The sequence below is a fragment of the Sylvia atricapilla genome, chromosome 3 (assembly GCF_009819655.1).
Source record: "Sylvia atricapilla isolate bSylAtr1 chromosome 3, bSylAtr1.pri, whole genome shotgun sequence".
Classification (NCBI taxonomy): Eukaryota; Metazoa; Chordata; class Aves; order Passeriformes; family Sylviidae; genus Sylvia; species Sylvia atricapilla.
In genome coordinates this window covers 1,425,746-1,444,783 of record NC_089142.1, presented here as the reverse complement: position 1 = coordinate 1,444,783, position 19,038 = coordinate 1,425,746, and the positions used below count along the sequence as shown (strand labels likewise).

The following is a 19,038-nucleotide window of genomic DNA, read 5'->3' as shown; positions in this document are numbered from 1 at the left end:
ATTTTAGTTTTTTTTAATCTCAGAGTGGATTAGACCTGAATTGCCTCATAACTGAGCCACTTCTGCTCGTGCTGTGCCATTTCTTGGAAAGGATTTTGGGTGGCAGAGCCATTCCTTGGGGTTAAAACTTGGCAAAGACATGAAAAAAGAGGGAAAACGGGTGTGTTTTAGGGTTTTTTAAACTCAGAATGCATTAGGCTTGAAGTGTCTCATAACTGGGCCCGTGTTGTGGCTTTTCTTCTTGGGGTGGATTTTGGGTGGCAGAGCCATTCCTTGGGGGTTAGAATGTGGTTTAAAATATTGTGAAAGAGGAGAAAATGTGGGGTTTTTTAAAGTTTTTACCTCAGAAAGGATCCCAGTTTGGATTTTGAACCAAATAACACGGCAGGAGGGAGCACAATTATCTCGTGGTGGCATCTCAGGGAGAAAAGGTTGTTCTCCCTTATCTTTTCGCAGGCGTAGATACTGTTACCTTATCAAAATCGGTGTGTGGTGTTTTAGTCAATAAACGGGTGTATTTTTAGTAACTTTTTTCAGGATTTGAAAGCTCGAGCCTTGGGAAGCTGATGCTGCTAAGAAACCAAACTGCTCTGTCGTAGTCCTGGCGCTGGTGATAAAGACAGCACTGAAACGCTGCAATAAAAACCTTGTAATAAAAAGGGAGCAGCAGAAAGTCAAATAATTGGCATTTGAGCTTTCAGAAATGCCTGCTCTGGGCCATCATCAAACCTTCAGCTTTTTGAAACGTGTCAGCTGAGTAAGATGCCGCCTGCTTTGTGAGAATATTCCCTGATTCTGGGTTTATTCACAGGGAATTGTGGATGCTGAATGAATTCTTGCTGGCTGTGTTTCACGGGCTGCCCTGTGATAAAACAGAGTTGTCAAAGATCAGGATGAAGGAGGTAATTTAAGTAATGGGTGGGGATGTGGTACGTGAGGTCCTCGTGGGTTATAGTGACAGTTTCCTCCTCAGAACGCCCGTGGGGTCATTTTTGCACTTAATTCAGATGTCACTGAGCAGTGTCACTGTGCTGCTGCTTATTTGTGACATTTTAAATCTGTTTGAGGTGCTGGATGTTCCCAGTCTTTGCTCTTCCTCAGGTTCAGACCAGGAACTTTCCTGGCCCGGGACTCCTTTGATCACTGATTAAAATTCTTGATTTTTCTCACCCAACCCTCCAAACATTCCAGTCTTTGCACGAGACTCTAAGGACATTTTTATCCTCAGAGAAGGACGTGGAGGGGCTGAAGCGTGTCCAGGGAAGGGTTTGGAGCACCAGGAGCAGCTGAGGGAGCTGGGAAAAGGGCTCAGCCTGGAGAAGAGGAGGCTCCAGTGGGAATTTTCCTCTTTGGAATTCCCTGACGGGAGGGGACAGCCAGGTGGGATCGGGATTTCTCCCAGGGAACAGGGACAGGATGAGAGGAAATGGCCTCAGGATGTGTTAGGACAGGTTCAGGTTGGATATTGAGAACAATTCCTGCCTGGAAAGGGCTGTCCATCCCTGGCACAGCTGCCCAGGGCAGTGGTGGAGTCTAAAAATCCCTGTGGATGTGGCTTTTGGGGACACGGATCAGCGGTGGCCTTGGCAGTGCTGAGAGATGGCTTTTCCATTATCCTGGGGCTCTTTCCAAACTGAAATAATTCTGTGGTTCTGAGTTTTTGCTGGTTTGGTTTTGTCCAGGGTTTTTCTGGGATAGGCCGAGGGGGGATGAGCAGCAGGGTCTTCTCCTGCCCAGCGGTGACCACTCACCCTGCTGGATTTGGGTTTGGAGCACCACTTTTTATGGGCATTGCAATCCAAACCATTACCATCACAAACATTGGTGTGATTTGTTCAGGAATCACACAATGATGGGATGGTTTGGGCAGGAAGGGACCTTAAAGCTCACCCCCTGCCATGGGCAGGGACACCTTCCGCTGGACCAGCCTGGCCTTGGACACTTCCAGGGATGGAGCAGCGCTGGAATGTCCAGCAGGCAATTTTTTGAGTTGGTTTAGATCCTTCTTTCCTAAAACATTTTCTGCTTCACCCTTTCAGCCTCTTCTTCTCGCAGCTTCTGCTGCTTCCTGCACCTCTTCTTACTCTTTTAATTTTTCTATTTGAGGGCCTTTTTCTGTCCTCTGCCTCTCCAAAGGGAGCAAACCAAGGAATTGTTTTCCAGGTGTGATGTTCTCCGTGTGAGCTCCACCTGCTTCGGGGCCGGAGTTCCGTGCGCTGCTCCGGCGCCGCCTGGCTCCCGGCCATCCCCATCCCGGCTGGGGATTTGGGAAGCTGTAAATAATTGAGTCTTTGATCTTCAGGTCTCTCAGCTGACGAGGCTTTTGTCTGGAGAGCAAGAGTTTAATGGAGAGGCTTTGTTCAGGGAGCTGTTCCGTGCCAGAGCCGCGCTGGTTTTTCTCTGAGGGAGCAGACACCCCGCGTCTGGCCGAGGAGTAGCTGCCTCTTAGATCTAAAAAAATACGAGTTTATCAAGAGGCAGGTTCTGATCTGCTGTTTATTGCAGCGGCATTCTCCGCAAATTCACCCCAAAGATCGGGCGGTGATTAAAATTATCTCACCTTTATTTCAGGCAGCTCTGTAATCACTGACTTCGCTGAAATCTGTCTGCACAAATCTTTTAAGGCTTCTGCGGGTCTTCATTTGCATGACTTAGCAGCTGCCTCGTTTGCATAATGAACCTCTGTGGTCAGCCTATTATTAAAATTGCCCCTCTCTCGTCTCGTGCTGTTCGCTTGTCTTGGTTCCTGATTATCCCTGGGATGATGCGGGGGATCCTCGGCGCTTACAAAATGCCAAATAATTCCCTGCTCCAGGGGAGGAGGAGAAATATTCCAGGGGGTTTGTTGGTGCTTGAGAAGGGAAAATTGGTCTCCCGTGGAGCCAGGCTGAGAGAGCTGGGAATGTTCACATGGAGAAGGATCCAGGGAATCCTCGGAGCCCCTTCCCGAGCCTCAAGGGGCTCCAGGAGAGCTGGGATTTGGGAAAAGGGCTGCAGGGATGGGACACAGGGAATGGAATTCCCACTGGGAAAGGAGAGCTTGGGAAGGAATTCCTGGCTGGGCTGGAATTCCCAGTGGATCCCTCACAGTGTCCAAGGGTGGATTTGGATCACCCTGGGATCATGGGAAGTGTCCCTGGGATGGGATTGAAGGGCCGTGGATCCCATCCCAAATCCCATCCCAAACCATTCTGGGATTCTGGGATCAAAGACACTCAGGATCCATCCCGAGGGGTTTTTATGGGATTCGGGGATGGAAAAGGTAAGGGAGATCCTTCCTGGAGTCCCCAATTCCCAGTGAGGCCCCTGGATCCCAAAATTCCATCCCGGAGAGGAGCTGGGGTGGGGCTGGATCCACTCCCGGGCTGGGAGAGCTGGGAATGTGCCGCTGGAGAACAGAAGGATCCAGGGAAATCCTGGAGCCTTTTCCAGAGGGAAGGGAGAGATGGAGAGGGGCTGGGGACAAGGGCTGGAGGGTCAGGAGCCAGGGAATGGAATTCCCACTGGGAAAGGGGTGCCAGGGGTGGGGTCTTGGGAAGGAATTCCTGGGCTGGGCTGGAATTCCCAGAGAATCCCTGGATCCCTGGCAGTGTCCAGGAAAGGTCAGAGCAGCCTGGGATCATGGCAGGTGTCAGGGATGGAATGGGATGGGACTGAAGGTCCATGAATCCCACCCAAACCAGTCTGGAATTCCAGGATTCCATGGGGATGGGAAGCCACCAGAGAAGGTGGAACCCCCGGGTGCAGGAATTGCTTTTCCAGGGGAAATCCTGCAATTTGGGATAGCGGAAAAATTCCATGCCCATGGAAAGGGTTGGAATGGGAGGAGCTTTAAGGTCCCAGAAGGAAGGGTGGGAATTCTTCCCTCCAAATCCTTCCCTTCCTGACCTTTTCCCAGGACAGGGATGAAACCCCAGAGGGACAAGTGGGATTTGCACAGGGAAAAAGCTCTCCAAATTTTGGGAAAAATCCCAGTGTAGCTGGGAAAGGGGATCTTGGGAAGGAATTCCTAAGGCTGCACTGGATTTCCCAGAGAATCCCTGGGAGTGTCCAAAAAAGGTTGGAGCGCCCTGGGATCGTCAGAGATGTCTGGGTTGGAATGGGATGGGATTGAAAAGTCCATTAATTCCAACAATTCCGGGATTCCACAATTCTCTCGACACGGGTGGAGCTCTCAGCTCGGATCCATCCAATCTCTCCAGGTTTTCTCTCTCCAATTAGTAAAGTTCCATCAGGAATTCTTCGTCAGGACTTGTCCTATTGTGTGTGGGTATCCTGAAATCCCTCCCTTCAGTCCCATGTCCACTTCCCATATTTCCCTGCTTGGAGAGAGGCAATTCCCTCTTCCTAAAACCACGGGATTCCTGCCGGATCTGTGGCTGGAGCTCTGTTTCCTTTAAAGATCCAGTGCTGCCAAATCCACCGCGTCCACTGCCACCACAAATCCCCTGGATCCTGTTCCCGGGATCACAGGGACGGGCAGAAACGTGGAACATCCCCAAAAATTCTGCAGGAGACGTGACCTGGAGCAGGGACAAGGTTTCGCCCATTCCGTGGATTTCCAAAGCAGGAAATGATTATCGCTGACCCCGCTGGTTTCTAATGGGATTCTGCTGTTCCTGCCCCTGGGCTTGCGTTGAAAATCGTGTTCAAACCCTCATTTCTCGTGGCAGCAGCCATCCATCCATCCATCCATCCATCCATCCTGGAGCCGGGGAGATCAGGGACAAATCCACGTGCTGTGTAAACTGCAGTGGGGTGGGGAAAAAAACACCATCCGGCAGTTTTTCTAGGAACGGGGCAGGATTCTATTCTGAGCAGCACCGAAATCTCTGGAAAGACAAAAAAAAAAAAAAAAATATTTCGGGTTGAAGTCACAGAATCATGAGCCTTTCTGTATGATTCAGCCACCAAATTACCCCTGGCTGCATAAATAGTGGGAAATTGGCTGGGAATAGGCAAATCATGTCCCAGCTGGATGTGGTGACGGCGCGGCTGCTGAGCGGGCGGCTTTTTTTGGAGGCAAAAGGCCGCAAAAAGCTGGAGGAGAGCTGAGAATAGAGGTGGGGATGATGCAAGAATTCCAGTCGGAGAGCATTGGGGATATTGGGATGAGCTTTTGAGGGCCCTTCAAACCCAAACCTTCCCGGGATTTTGGGAAGGATTGATGGACGGGAGACAAAACTCCTTGGATCTGACTCCCTGATTTCCTCCGTGACAGCACAACCTGAAATTCAGGAGATTCCTGGAGGGGATTTTGCTGGATTCTTGGCTCGTCCAGAGAACTTGGAGAGGGACAAGGCAGGGAATGGCTTCCCACTGGGAAAGGGGAGGTTTGGGTGGGATATTGGGAAGGAATTCCTCCCTGTGAGGGTGGGGAGGCCCTGAAATGGAATTCTCAGGGAATCTGTGGCTGCCTCATCCCTGGAAATGTCCAAGGCCAAGGTTAGAGCCACTCGGGATAGTGGAAAGTGTCTGAAAAAATCTTTAAGGTCCCTTCCAGCCCAAACCATTCTGGAATTTTTGGGATTCAGAAGCTTTTCCCGCTGATCAAGGTGTTTTTCCTAAGCACACATCAGTTTTCCTGTGGGTTTTGGGGGTTTTTTTCCCCTGGTGTCTTGGATTTGGCCATACTTTAAGAGATCCTCACCATTTGGTTTAAAAAAAACCCCTAAATCCCTGCCTGTGCTGATGTAAATCCATATTTAGGAGTTGCCCCTCATCCAGTTTTTCCTGCCCTTCCGAGCTCCCTGAGTTCTGTCTCACAGCTCACCCCTGGCACTGGGAAACGTGGAAATTGAATATAAAACAGCCTCAAATAGATTACTTTTTAAAACTAAAATACGAAATTTAATGTGATTTAGTTGTATAATGCAGCTTTGTGCTGGGTAATAATACCCAGTTCAAGCTTTTATGGGCGCTCTTTATAATAATATTTAATTCCCTGCAGAAAATGGCAGGTTATGTAAATCCTTTATAAAGCTTTTAATTCGTGTCCACTTCTGGTATTTCTTGTGTTTGGCTTCTGAGCCAATGAGATCCCTGCCTTTGGTGGCAGGTTTTGAGTGAAATAGACTTTTTCCTTTTGCAGACAGGAGAAAACGTTGAATATCCAAAGCGAACCTTCGGAGTTCGCGAGCGGAGGAAAGAAACCAAAAAAAAAAAATCAAATTTCTCTTTCTTCCATCTGCAAAACGACGGCGATTTAATTACTTTTAGCTGCCTTCTGTATTTCTACCCTGATTTTAGGTGTTGATAGCAGCAGGTTCCATTTGTCCCAAGTTACCTGAAGACTTTTTGTTTTCTTTTTTTCCCTCTTCTCTCTTTCTCTCGAATTTCTCTCTCTTAATTTTTGCGGATCACGTCTTGCAGAGCGGGTGTTTGGGAGTCTGCTGTTAATGAATCACACTTTGGCAGTGTTTGCCCTGACGTGATAAACAATTGGTGCCGTTGGGCTGTCAGATTAGTGAGCCACAAACTTGGAAATGTTTTCACGTACTTTTTATTTGGGGTTTTTTGGGGGTTTTTTGGGGTTTTTTTTATAAACGCTTCTCTTGACAGCCCGTCCTCCAAATATCTCAGTCTTTATATAGATTTGAACAGTTTGAAGGGAGTTAATATTTTTTTAATGAGTCTGAGCCCGCTTGGGGAATTTTTTTTTTTTTTGCTGTTTTTTTTTTGTTGTTTTGGAGGTTTGAATGATTTTTGATGGGGATTTTTTTTTTTTTTTTGGAGGGTTGGGAGAATTGTGTTCCGTGCTGCTCCGAGAGCTTTTATTTCCATTTGGAAATTTCCAGCAATGGGATGATGAATCTTTACAGGCTCCTAATAAAGAGCTGAACTTAGTCATCCTTTCCATTTGGCCGTGCAGGTTTGGGAATAACATCCCTCTCTCCCTCAAGGTGTCCCCTTTTTTTTTTTTTTTTTTGTCAGCAGCATTTCCTATTAACACCCAAAAATCATCCTTTGGAGCCGTTAAAGAGACTGATGTCCCCTGGAATATCCTGCCTTGGGACTTATCCAGGTTCTCTCCGCAGTCCTAAAGAGTCTCCCCCTCTTCCTGCTGTAAATCCGGGCTGCAGTTTTTTTACAAAACCACCTGAAAGTCCAGGGGAGATGCTCCAGGGAATTGATTCCCCTGCGGAAAGGAATTTTTCTCCTCGCTGGCCGTGGTGGGGATCGATGGTTTCCTTTTGTGAACTTCAGTTCGGGGTTGTTTTCTGGGGTTTTTTCTTTATTTTCCTTTTTCCCCTCTCTCTCTCTCAGGGCAGTGACTTCCCATTTGTCATCAGGAGTGGTTTTGTTTCTTTTTTTACCAGCTGGAGTAATTAGTCTTCGTTAGACCTCCAGCGATAAAGGGCACAAAAGGAGAAAAAAAAAGTCTAAACCAACGAATTCTGCTTTCGCTGGGCTCCTTCGGCGAGGTTGGGAACTGCTCGCAGAGGGATTCTGTGGGATTTATTTTTTGTGGTGCATCTCCTTGTGCGTCCCCTCCAGGCTGCCACAGACCCGAAACAACCCCCAGACCGCGCTAATTACAACCCCAATTAATTAACACAACCCAGATCGTGCGTTAACGCGCATTTCCGCGCCTCACCCCGCCAAAACGCCGCGGGGAATTTTAACCTTTTTAAAGCTTAAAAAAAAAACCCCTCACCTGGATAACGCCAGAAACTCTGAACCCAAACCTGGTGGATTTCGGGGCGGGGTGGGATTGTTTTTAACCTTTTTATCCCCTGCAGGTACTCGGAGAGGAGCCTGACCAAGTGCGTGGGGATCACCATCGAGACGCGGCCGGATTATTGCCTGCGGCAGCACCTCAGCTCCATGCTCAGCTACGGCTGCACCCGCCTGGAGATCGGCGTCCAGAGCGTCTACGAGGACGTGGCCAGGGACACCAACAGGTCAGGGAGCGAGGGAACACGCCATTCCAGGGAATCCTGGCTGGGGTGGACCTCGAATCCCAGCCCGTTCCGACCCCGCCGCCTCGCGGGTCCATCCAAGCCTTTGGGTGCTCCCAGGGATTCTCTGGGAGTTACAGCCTGGCCAGGGATTGCTTCCTGAGCTCCTCTTTCCCAGTGGGAAGTCCATTCCCTGGCTCCTGACCCTCCACCTCTTTTCCCCAGTCCCTCTCTGTCTGTCCCTTTCCTCTGGAAAAGGATGATTTTTCCCGAAATTTCCCACTTGTCCCTCTGGGGTTTCATCCCCGTGCTGGGAAAAGGTCAGGAAGGGAAGGATTTGGGGTGGGAATTCTTCCCTCCCTTCATTCTGGGACCTTAAAGCTCCTCCCATTCCAACCCTTTCCACGGACATGGAATCTTTCTGCTATCCCAAATTGCAGGATTTCCCCTGGAAAAGCAATTCCTGCACCCGGGGGTTCCACCTTCTCTGGTGGCTTCCCATCCCCACGGAATCCTGCAATTCCAGACCGGTTTGGGTGGGATTCATGGACCTTCAGTCCCATCCCATTCCATCCCTGACACCTGCCATGATCCCAGGCTGCTCTGACCTTTCCTGGACACTGCCAGGGATCCAGGGATTCTCTGGGAATTCCAGCCCAGCCCAGGAATTCCTTCCCAAGACCCCACCCCTGGCACCCCTTTCCCAGTGGGAATTCCATTCCCTGGCTCCTGACCCTCCAGCCCTTGTCCCCAGCCCCTCTCCATCTCTCCCTTCCCTCTGGAAAAGGCTCCAGGATTTCCCTGGATCCTTCTGTTCTCCAGCAGCACATTCCCAGCTCTCCCAGCCTGGGAGTGGATCCAGCCCCACCCCAGCTCCTCTCCGGGATGGAATTTTGGGAATTCACTGGGAATTGGGGACTCCAGGAAGGGTCTCCCTTCCCTTTTCCATCCCTGAATCCCATAAAAACCCCTTGGGATGGATCCTGAGTGTCCTTGATCCCAAAATCCCGGAATGGTTTGGGGTTTGGGATCCACGGCCCTTCAATCCCATCCCAGGGACACTTCCCATGATCCCAGGGTGATCCAGATCCACCCTTGGACACTGTGAGGGATCCACTGGGAATTCCAGCCCAGCCAGGAATTCCTTCCCAAGCTCTCCTTTCCCAGTGGGAATTCCATTCCCTGTGTCCCATCCCTGCAGCCCTTTGTCCCAAATCCCAGCTCTCCTGGAGCCCCTTGAGGCTCGGGAAGGGGCTCTGAGGATTCCCTGGATCCTTCTGGAACCCTCCATCCCATTTCCCTGCCCAGCTCCCATCCAGAACATTGGAACATTCCTTTGATTTCCTTGCTTTGGCAGCCATGGATCTGCCAGGATAAATTGAGGAACCACAGCAGCCCTTTGGGCAGTTTTGGGGCTAAAAACTGGGATTTTGTGGTTCCATTCCTCAGCAGGAGAGAAGGGAATTGCCGTGCTTTAGTTGGGACCTGGATCTTTTTCTTTTATTGTACATTTGGGTTTTTAGTCTGTTTGGGTCTTCCCAGCATTGTCCAACTCTTTTTATTTTTTTATGTATCTGTTCTTTCCCTTTTGCACTCTTTTTTTTTTTTTTTGAAATGTAGTAATTCTTTCCCTGTGTTTTGCACCCTTTTTTTTAAATGTATCCATTTTTATTTTATTTTATTTTATTTTATTTTATTTTATTTTATTTTATTTTATTTTATTTTATTTTAATATATCCACTCTTTCCCCGTGTTGAGCACCTCTTTTCCTAATGACACCCCCAACAAATTCCATTTTGGGAGGTAGAACATTTGCCTGGGAAGAGCCTCCACTTTCCTGTCCCCCAAAAATCACAAAAAATCACAAATGTGTCATTTTTGGGGCCTTTCCCACCTTTTTCCCCTCCTCCAGGTGCCTTTTTTTTGGGACAGGACAGGTGACACTGGCCTTGAATGCCCCTTGAGAGATTCCCCAAAGCCATTCCAGGCACACAGAACCCTTAGGGATTGGGATTAAAAAAAAAAGGGTTTCATTCCTTGTCATTTTCCAGAAAAATGCAGGATATTTTCTTCACCCCACCTCCCCCTAACAAACCAATCCCAACAAATACTTATTTATTTCGAGCCTGATCATTCTGAGATTTTATTTTTTAAAAAAGAAAGCTTTTTTTCCCTTTTTTTCCCTTTTTTTCCCATCTCCTGGCACTGTCTCCAGCTGCTCCTTCCAACTGCACATTCCAGTCGCCTCCCAGGGCTGTTTAATTACCATAATCACAGGTAATGACACACAGATTCTGGCTGCATGGGCACGGCACATTCCTGCTCATTCCCACCTCGGAGGAGAAAAAACCTTGGGCATTTTCCTCTCAGAGGCTCCCAGGAGGAATCCCAAAGGAATTTGGGGTCTGGGTGTCACTGCCGTGGTCCTAAAACCCAAGAAAATCCCATTTATTCGGGGTTTAAAAGTTTCCTCCCCTGAATATCTGAGCATTCCAGAGGGAAGGATCCACACAGGGAATGTGGCAGGGTCTCAATCTGAATTATTACAACTGTCCATTGAACAATTAATTCCTCGTCACCTCTTAAAATCCCTTTTTTATTTTCCTTCCCCACCTCAAATTCGAGTTTTAAAGGCTCTTCCCGCGGCTCCTTGCAAAATTCCTAAAAGTCTCCTCAACTTTTGGAGCACCCCCAAAAAAAAACCGACCCTCCCACTTTAAGGAAAAGGCAAATTCCAGGTTTTTTTTTTTTTTTCCCCTCTGTTGAAACAACCTCATTTTGCTCCCGCTCTCTGCTTTTGCGTGGGGGGATGTGTTTTGGGGCCGGGAACTTTTTAATATTTCGCTGGTAGCAAAATGTCAGATTACAACCAATTAGGGTAACTGTTTGGAAATTACTTTCTATTATGTTCCATAAGTCATTAGTGAGGTTTCTGAGTGCTTTTCAGCGGCCGTGAGGCAGAAAAATATTCAAGAACGGAGCGAGGCATCAAATAATCAAGTTATTGATGCAGCTCGGATCTCGGTTCTAATAAGAAAATAATTTTTATTTATGAAGCAGAGCTCCCATTTGCTCCCCTCAGGCTACTCAAAGGTTCTTGAGTGATGCTGTCCTTGAACAGTCTCAGAAAAAACGCTGTAAAAAACTCCTGGGGAAAAAAAAAAGGGAAAAAATCATAAATAAAACCGAGTTTAAAGCTGCACAGAGGGGTTTAATCCTCTGGCAGAGAGAGAGAGAGGAAAAGATTTTCCTTTAAAAAAAAACGGGGATTTTTTTTAATAGCTATTTAAATTGAAATTTTTTAAAAATTTGGTTTGGTTTCTATGAGGGTCAGAATTCAGGGTGAATGGACAAAGGGAATTGGATATTTTTCTTTTCTTTTTTTTTGTATCCAGAGGGATTTATTTGGAGGAGTCAAAAAAAAAATCACCTGCAGAGCTCATCTAAGTGCCAGGAATTCCAGGAGTTGGGAATAAAACAAAAACACCCAGAAATGTCCAAGAATGTAGGAAAGAGCCAGGATTTTGTGGGAAAGTCGTTGTGCTGTGGTGGGAATCTCCTGGTTGGAACCGTGGAGATGGGAGGAAAACTGAATTTTCTCCCAAAAACTCTGGGAAATTCAGCCTTTTTTGGGCTCCAGGCTCCTGCAGATCCAGGGCTGGTGTCAGTGTGGAAAAATCCTCCTGGAATCCTGATCCAGCCCAAGTTTGACACTTCCAAAAGTTGGGCAAAGTCTACATTTCTCCAACAAGGAGATTTTTGGGTGATTTTTTCAGGTTGGCTGATTTTCCTCGCTCCCAACCTTTCTGTTTTCCTGCTGGTTTTATTCCCTGTTTATTCTGAGGGACACAGCTCATCCCTGCACTGACACCAGCCTGGATTTCCAAACTGCATTCCAGCAGATCTCCCAAATTCCTCTCTTGTGTCTGTCTGGAAAACCAGGAGACTTTGGAGCCTGTGGGATTGAAAAATTCAATATTTCACCAACCCCTTTTAGGCCCAGTTTTACCTCCAAACTCAGCCTCCCAGATGGATAATCCCAGTTAAACGTGGCAAAAATGCTTTTTCCTGCCTTTTCCTGCCTTTTCCTGCCTTTTCCTGCCTTTTCTTGACTCTTTTTCCCTCTCTGATCCTTCTCTTATCACACACTGTGAAGGCCGTGTGCTCCTTTTCCATTAAATGAACAATTTCAAATATTTCACCAGCCCTTTTTAGGTCCAGTTTTACCTCCAAACTCAGCCTTTTATAGGGATAATCCCAATCAAACATGGCAAAAATGGCTTTTCCTGCCTTTTCCTGACCCTTTTCCCCTCCCTTCCCAGGGGTCACACCGTGAAAGCCGTGTGTGAGTCCTTCCACCTGGCCAAGGATGCTGGATTTAAGGTGGTGGCCCACATGATGCCAGACCTGCCCAACATGGGGCTGGAGAGAGACATGGACCAGTTTTATGTGAGTATTCCTTAAAAAAAACCAGCAATTTCCTTTTTTTTTTCCATGAAAAACTTCCTTCTTTTTTTTTTTTTTTTTTAATTTTTGCTCAGTTACCAGATTTGTTTCCAAAGGACAAACAATTTAAAACTCTTTAATTTTTTTTTTTGAGAAGGTGAAAACAAAAAAAAAAAAAAAAAGAAAGAGATTTGTTGAACTACTTCATCCAGAAAATTATATCCCTGTCTCAGGCAAGGCTGAGTCACTCAGGTCCCTGTGGAAAAACAGCTCTTCCCCTATTTCCTGGGGCTCCTGCTTTTTTCCAAGGTGGTTTTCCCTCTTGGGTTTAGAGTAGGACACAATTCCCAGTTGAAAAGATCCTCTCTGGAAGGTAATTAATTGCAAAATTAGAGTGTTTGTGTGTGTGTCACAAAAGCGTTTTGGCTCGGCGCCGTTCTTTTCTCTGTCAACAGATCTAAAAGGAAATATCAAATTATTCCTGGGGAAAATTGGAAGTGAGAGGAATAAAGAGCAAATGGTGTGAACGGTGCAATGATTTAACCACTTGGGTAGATTTTCAGGTTTGGGTTGTTTTTTTTTTTTTAATTCCTGAGTCAAATTGGGTTGTTTTTTTTTTAAAAAAAACCAGTGCAGAAATTGGAGTCGTGACAGAGGAATCCCGGGTGGATTCCTGGGGGAGGTTGGGCTGGGTGCTGTCTGCCACTGAAAAATAGCAGTGTAATAATGAAACCTATTGATTAAAAATACAGGCAGAAAGCGAAAAAAAAGGCACATCTGGGGGGAAAAAACTGGGAAAATTCAGCTGTACAGGGCAGGGAGGGAATCCTGAAATCCTGAAACCCACTTTTTTTTTATTTTTGGCGGGGTTTTGTGCGGAATTCCTTGAGTTTTTCCTCAATGAAATGTCTTGGTTCTTGGCCAAGGTGAGAGACTGGAAGTGCTGAGCACAAAACTCCAAATTCCTGCTCCAGATCCTGCTCCTGGGTTATTTTTTTAATTTTTATTTTTTTTTTACCATGCTCTGGGAAGGAGAATGTGGCCCTGAGTCTGGATTTTCATGGAATTGTTTCACAGCAAAGCCTTGAATCCTTCCCTCGGTATCTGATGGAGTTCTGTGGGATTGGGCTGGAATTTGTGGTGGAAAAATGGGAATAATGACCTCAAAAAAAAAAAAAAATGGAAAGAGCCAAACCAGGTTCAAATAAAGAGGAGACCAAAATCCGAGGTGTTTTCAAGGTGGAAAACTGAGGAGGGAGGAATTAATTGAAGATTTTGCAATTAATTCAATTAATAATTATCCTTTGCTGCTTATTGGTGATGAGTGGTTAAAGAGTTTCCAGAAATGCTCCTGATTGGCTGCAGGAAATTTGGGAATGAGGCTGGAACTGGGAGAGGAGGAATTAAAATAAAAGTGGGGAGAAGAGCTGAGGATGGAAGAGGAACAGAAGGAAAAAAGATATAATAATAATAATTAATAAATTATTTTTTTAAATGTCCTTTTTCAATACCAGAGAATAAAATCCCAAACTAAATTTATCTATTTATTTCCCAGAGCCCTGCTGAACATAACAGAAATATCCAGATAAACTCCTAAAAAAAAAAAAATAAATTCCTTCATTCCCAAGGATTCAGCCGGAGAGTTCAGACTCTTGTTTCCTGCCTTAAAGTTTCACATCCTGGTTTGGGGCTGATAAAACAACTCTTATTTACGTCTTGGGCTGTGCAAATGTTAGTCCAGGCTGGTAAATATTTAAACATTTTATTACAACATTAATAAAATCCAGCAGGAGCCGAGGGGAGGCGTCTCCTCCTGGCAATCCCGGAATCCTGGAATGGTTTGGGATGGGATTTGGGGGTCTTCAATCCCGTCCCCATTCCAGTCCCACGGTGCTCCAGCTTTTCCTTGGACACTCGCAGGGATTCTCTGGGAATTCCAGCCCAGCCAAGGATTCCTTCCCAAATCCCACCCCAAAATCCCCTTTCCCAGGGAATTCCCTCCATTCCCAGCTCTCCCGGCCTGGGATTGGATCCATCCCGACTCCTCTCTGGGAAGGAATTTCGGGAATTCCCTTCCAGGAAGGGTCTTCCTTTGCTTTTCCACCCCCAAATCCCATAAAAACCCCTCAGGATGGATCCTGAGCGTCCTTGATCCCAGAATCCCGGAATGGTTTGGGATTTGGGATCCACGGCCCTTCAATCCCATCCCAACCCCGACACCTTCCCTGATCCTGGGCTGCTCCAGCCTTTCCTTGGACACTTCCAGGGATCCAGAGGCTGCCACAGCTTCTCTGGGAATTCCAGCCCAGCCTCTTCCCACCCTCCCAGGCAGGAATTCCTTCCCAAGCTCCCCTTTCCCAGTGGGAATTCCATTCCCTGTGTCCTGTCCCTCCATCCCTTGTCCCCAGCCCCTCTCCAGCTCTCCTGGAGCCCCTTTAGGCTCTGGAAAAGGCTCTGAGCTCTCCCTGGATCTTTCCTTTCTCCATGTGAACACTCCCAGCTCTCCAATCCTTCCTCTTTTTGGGACAACAGACCCGTGGCTTTCCAGGGATCTCCATAAACCTTCGTTTTTGAGGTAATTTGGACAAAACCACTCCTTTTCCTGCTTGTCCTCCTCCTCTCCAGCTGCATCCCAGCTCGGGAAAAGGTCAGGCACAAAGGAACCCAGCTGACTTGAGGAGTCCTGAGCACCTTCGGTTGAAATCATAAATCCCGAGGTTTCTCCTGGGATGGGAATAAGTGCTGATGGTGCTGACCTTGGCCTGAAAACTTCAGTTCCTGCCGTCCCTTTTCCCACCTCATCCATCTCCCGGCTTCTCCTGCTGCTCCTCCCGCAGTGTCTGTCCCAGCAGCGACTGTGGCAGCTCCTCCAGGCTTTTTGTGTCTGCTCAGCAGCTGGGGCTGTTGGCAGTCATTCAAAATGTGTCGTCCGTAAATTATTTTTTTATTATTATTACTATTTTTTTTTTTTTTCACCTGGAGAGGTTATGGATTCAGTCCCTGTGGATTCCGTCCCTGTGGATTCCATCCTGGAAGTGTCCCTGTCCGGGGCTTGGAGCAACTAGGATAGTGGAAGGTGTCCCTGCCCATGGGAGTGGGATGAGCTTTAAGGTCCCTTCCATCCCAAATAATCCCAGGATTCTCCAATTCCATGATTTTTCCCAGAAAGTGGCTTTTTTTTTTCCCCGCCCTCCAGTGTGAAATTTTCTCTTTTTCACCCTGAGCTTGTGTCCCACTTCCACTGTGCTGGTTTTTTTTTTTTTTTCCCTCCTCTTCCTCCACCTCCTCCCCCTGCTCATTGATTCTTTTTATATCCTCAGAGGATTTCCCTCCTCCTGCTCCTCCAGGTCTTTTCCACCCCAATCCCACAGCCGTGGAAAACGCCCGGAAAACATCGACGGACACAAACACTTTAAAAAAAAACCCAAAAAACCCCAAAAAACCTCCTCTTCCCAAAGCCAGGCAGAGCCTCACGAGGCAGGAGGTCGGAGAAAATAATTAGAATAATGGTTGGGATAAATCAAGGGCTCAGCGGGAATAATGGGATTGTTACACCTCACCCTGCGGAACGCCGGGAACGCTCGGCTCCTCGGCCCCAAGGAGAGGGATGAGGTGCCTCTGGGAAGGGGGAAAACGCTTGGGAGGGTTAATGAAGCACATTTCCCAAGCAGAACTTGGGATTGGAGCGAAAAAAAGTTAAATTAATTTAAAAAAAAAAAAAAAACCACCAAAAACAACTCCAAAACTTTGAATTCCCGGTGTTAATTCCTGAGGGAAAAAAAAAAAAAAAAAAAAAAAAAAAAGAGGGTGAAATTATCTAAAAGTGAAATAATCTTAGGGGGAAAATGAGGATTAAATAATCTGAGGAAAAAAAAAAGGGGGGGATTTTTTTAGAGGGGAAAAATGAGGATGAAATAATCCGAGGAAAAAAAGGGTGAAATTATCTAAAGGTGAAATAATCTTAGGGGGAAAATGAGGATGAAATAATCCAAGGGGAAAATGAAGGTGAAATTATCTTAGGGGGGAAAAAATGTGAGTGAAATGATTTTAGGGGAAAAAAGATCAGGAAGAATAATCTGAGGGGGGAAAATGAGGATGGAATAATCTGCAGGTGAAATAATCCGAGAGGAAAATGAGGGTGAAGTTATGCGAGGGGAAAAATGAGAGAGAAATAATCTGAGGGGGAAATGAGGCTGAAATAATCTGAGGGGAAATGAGAGTGAAATAATTTGAGGGGGGAAAATAATAGTGAAATAATTTGAGGGGGGAAATGAGGATTAAATAATCCGGGGGAAAATGAGGATGGAATAATCTGAGGGGGAAATGAAGATAAAAAAATCTGGGGGAACATGAGGATGAAATAATCTGAGGGGGAAATGAGGATTAAATAATCTGGGGGAAAATGAGGATTAAATAATCTGGGGGAAAATGAGAGTGAAATAATTTGAGGGGGGAAATGAGGATTAAATAATCTGGGGGAAAATGAGAGTGAAATAATTTGAGGGAGAAATGAGGATTAAATAATCTGGGGGGCAAAACGAGGGTGGTTTATTGGTGCTCCTCCTCCTGGCTCTGGGCCCACCTCAGAGAGACCCTCAGAGGTGAAATAAATCTGGGGAAAAGGGGAAAAACAGGGAAAGGAGGCGGAAGATCGGGAGTTTGAAGTGTCACAGGAGCTGCTGAGGTCTGCCCAGAAACATCAGATGGACACTCAGCTGATAAAAAAGTTATTTTTTTTATCCCTTGAGGAGATCTCGTTTGTCCATCTGAAACCTCACATAAATAAAATGATGAGGGCAAAACCCCCCAAGGCCAGGGCCATTTGATGGGGATGAGTATTCAGCTGTTTTTTAAAAAAGCTGAATAAATTTAAAAAAGATTTTTTAAATCCGCATCTGCAGAGCCGCTCCTGAGTTCTTTAAATAAAACACAATCACTGGATGAGTTCAGCCCGAAAAAATTCCTTCTCTTAGTCATGTGTCAAGATGGGATTTTTTTTTTTTTTTTTTAATTTCTGGAGGAATTGCAAAATAAGCAATTTCTGAGAAATGAGCTAATTTTAGTGGCAGGCCTGATGCATCTGGGATCTGGGTGATGCAGAGACCTCCTTGGGCGTGCAGAACATGAGGGAGGGGAAAATGAGGGTGAAATGATCCGAGAAAAAAAAAGGATTTTTAGAGGGAAAAAAATGAGGATGAAATAATCCGAGGAAAAAAAAAAAAGGATTTTTAGAGGGAAAAATGAGAATGAAATAATCTGAGAGAAAAAAAAAAAAGAGGGTGAAATTATCTAAAAGTGAAATAATCTTAGGGGAAAAAGGAGAATTAAATAATCCGAGGGAAAAAAAAAAAAAAAAAAAAGAGGGTGAAATTATCTAAAGGTGAAATAATCCGAGGGGAATAATGAGGGTGGAATAATCTAAAGGTGAAATAACCTGAGAAAAAAATGAGGGTGGAATATTCTGAAGATGAAATAATCTGAGGAGAAAAATGAGAGTGAAATAATCCAAGGGGAAAATGAGGGTGAAATGAGCTGAGGGGAATAATGAGGGTGAAATTATCTTAGGGGAAAAATGTGAGTGAAATGATTTTAGGGGAAAAGATCAGGAAGAATAATCTGAGGGGGGAAAATGAGGATGAAATAATCTGAGGGTGAAATAATCCGAGAGGAAAACGAGGGTGAAGTTATGCGAGGGGAAAAATAAGAGTGAAATAATCTGAGGGGGAAAATGAGGATAAAATAATCTGAGGGGAAATGAGAGTGAAATAATTTGAGGGGGGAAATGAGGATGAAATAATTTGAGGTGGGAAATGAGGGTGGAATAATCTGAGGGGGAAAATGAGGATGAAAAAATCTTGGGGAAAATGAGAGTGAAATAATTTGAGGGGAAAATGAGAGTGGAATAATCTGGGGGAAAATGAGAGTGAAATAGTTTGAGGGGGGAAATGAGGATTAAATAATCTGAGAGGAAAATGAGGGTGGAATAATCTGAGGGAAAATGATAGTGAAATACTTTGAGGGGGGAAATGAGGATTAAATAATCTGGGGGAAAAGGAGGCTGAAAAAATCTGGGGGAAAAGGAGAGGGAAATGATTTGAGGGGGAGAAATGAGGGTGAAATGATCTGAGGGGAAAATGAAGGTGAAATTGTCTTAGGGGGAAAAATGTGAGTGAAATGATTTTAGGGGAAAAAATCAGGAAGAATAATCTGAGGGGGGAAAATGAGAGTGAAATAATTTGAGGGAGGAAATGAGGATTAAATAATCAGAGATGAAAATGTGAGCGGAATAATCTGAGGGGGGAAATGAGGATAAAATAATTTGAGGTGGGAAATGAGGATTGAATTATCTGGGGAAAAATGATAGTGAAATAATTTGAGGGGGGAAATGAGGATTAAATAATTTGAGGTGGGAAATGAGGGTGGAATAATCTGAAGGGGAAATGAGGATTAAATAATCTGAGGAGACAATGAGAGTGGAATAATCTGAGGGGGGAAATGAAGATAAAAAATCTGGAGGGGAAATGAGAGTGAAATAATTTGAGGAGGGAAATGAGGATAAAATAATTTGAGGTGGGAAATGAGGGTGGAATAATCTGAGGGGGAAAATGAGGATGAAAGAATCTTGGGGAAAATGAGAGTGAAATAATTTGAGGGGAAAATGAGAGTGGAATAATCTGGGGGAAAATGAGAG

The 19,038-nt window shown here is 45.7% G+C and overlaps 1 protein-coding gene across 3 annotated transcripts in view; it reads left to right on the top strand.

Annotated features, from left to right (window-relative positions):
- Positions 1–15,909, top strand: part of LOC136358661 (elongator complex protein 3-like) — a 38,673-nt gene extending 22,764 nt beyond the window's left edge. The window contains exons 8-10 of one of the 3 annotated variants that reach the window (XM_066314579.1): positions 7,743–7,904; positions 12,224–12,350; positions 15,695–15,909. In XM_066314579.1, the coding sequence (XP_066170676.1) occupies positions 7,743–7,904; positions 12,224–12,350; positions 15,695–15,763 (358 nt within the window). In that variant the 3' untranslated portion in view covers positions 15,764–15,909. Of the gene's footprint in view, positions 1–7,742; positions 7,905–12,223; positions 12,351–12,656; positions 12,752–13,273; positions 13,310–15,694 lie in introns of those variants that run through there. The other 2 variants (XM_066314580.1, XM_066314581.1) reach the window with 2 other exon arrangements.
- The last annotated feature ends 3,129 nt before the right edge of the window (positions 15,910–19,038 follow it).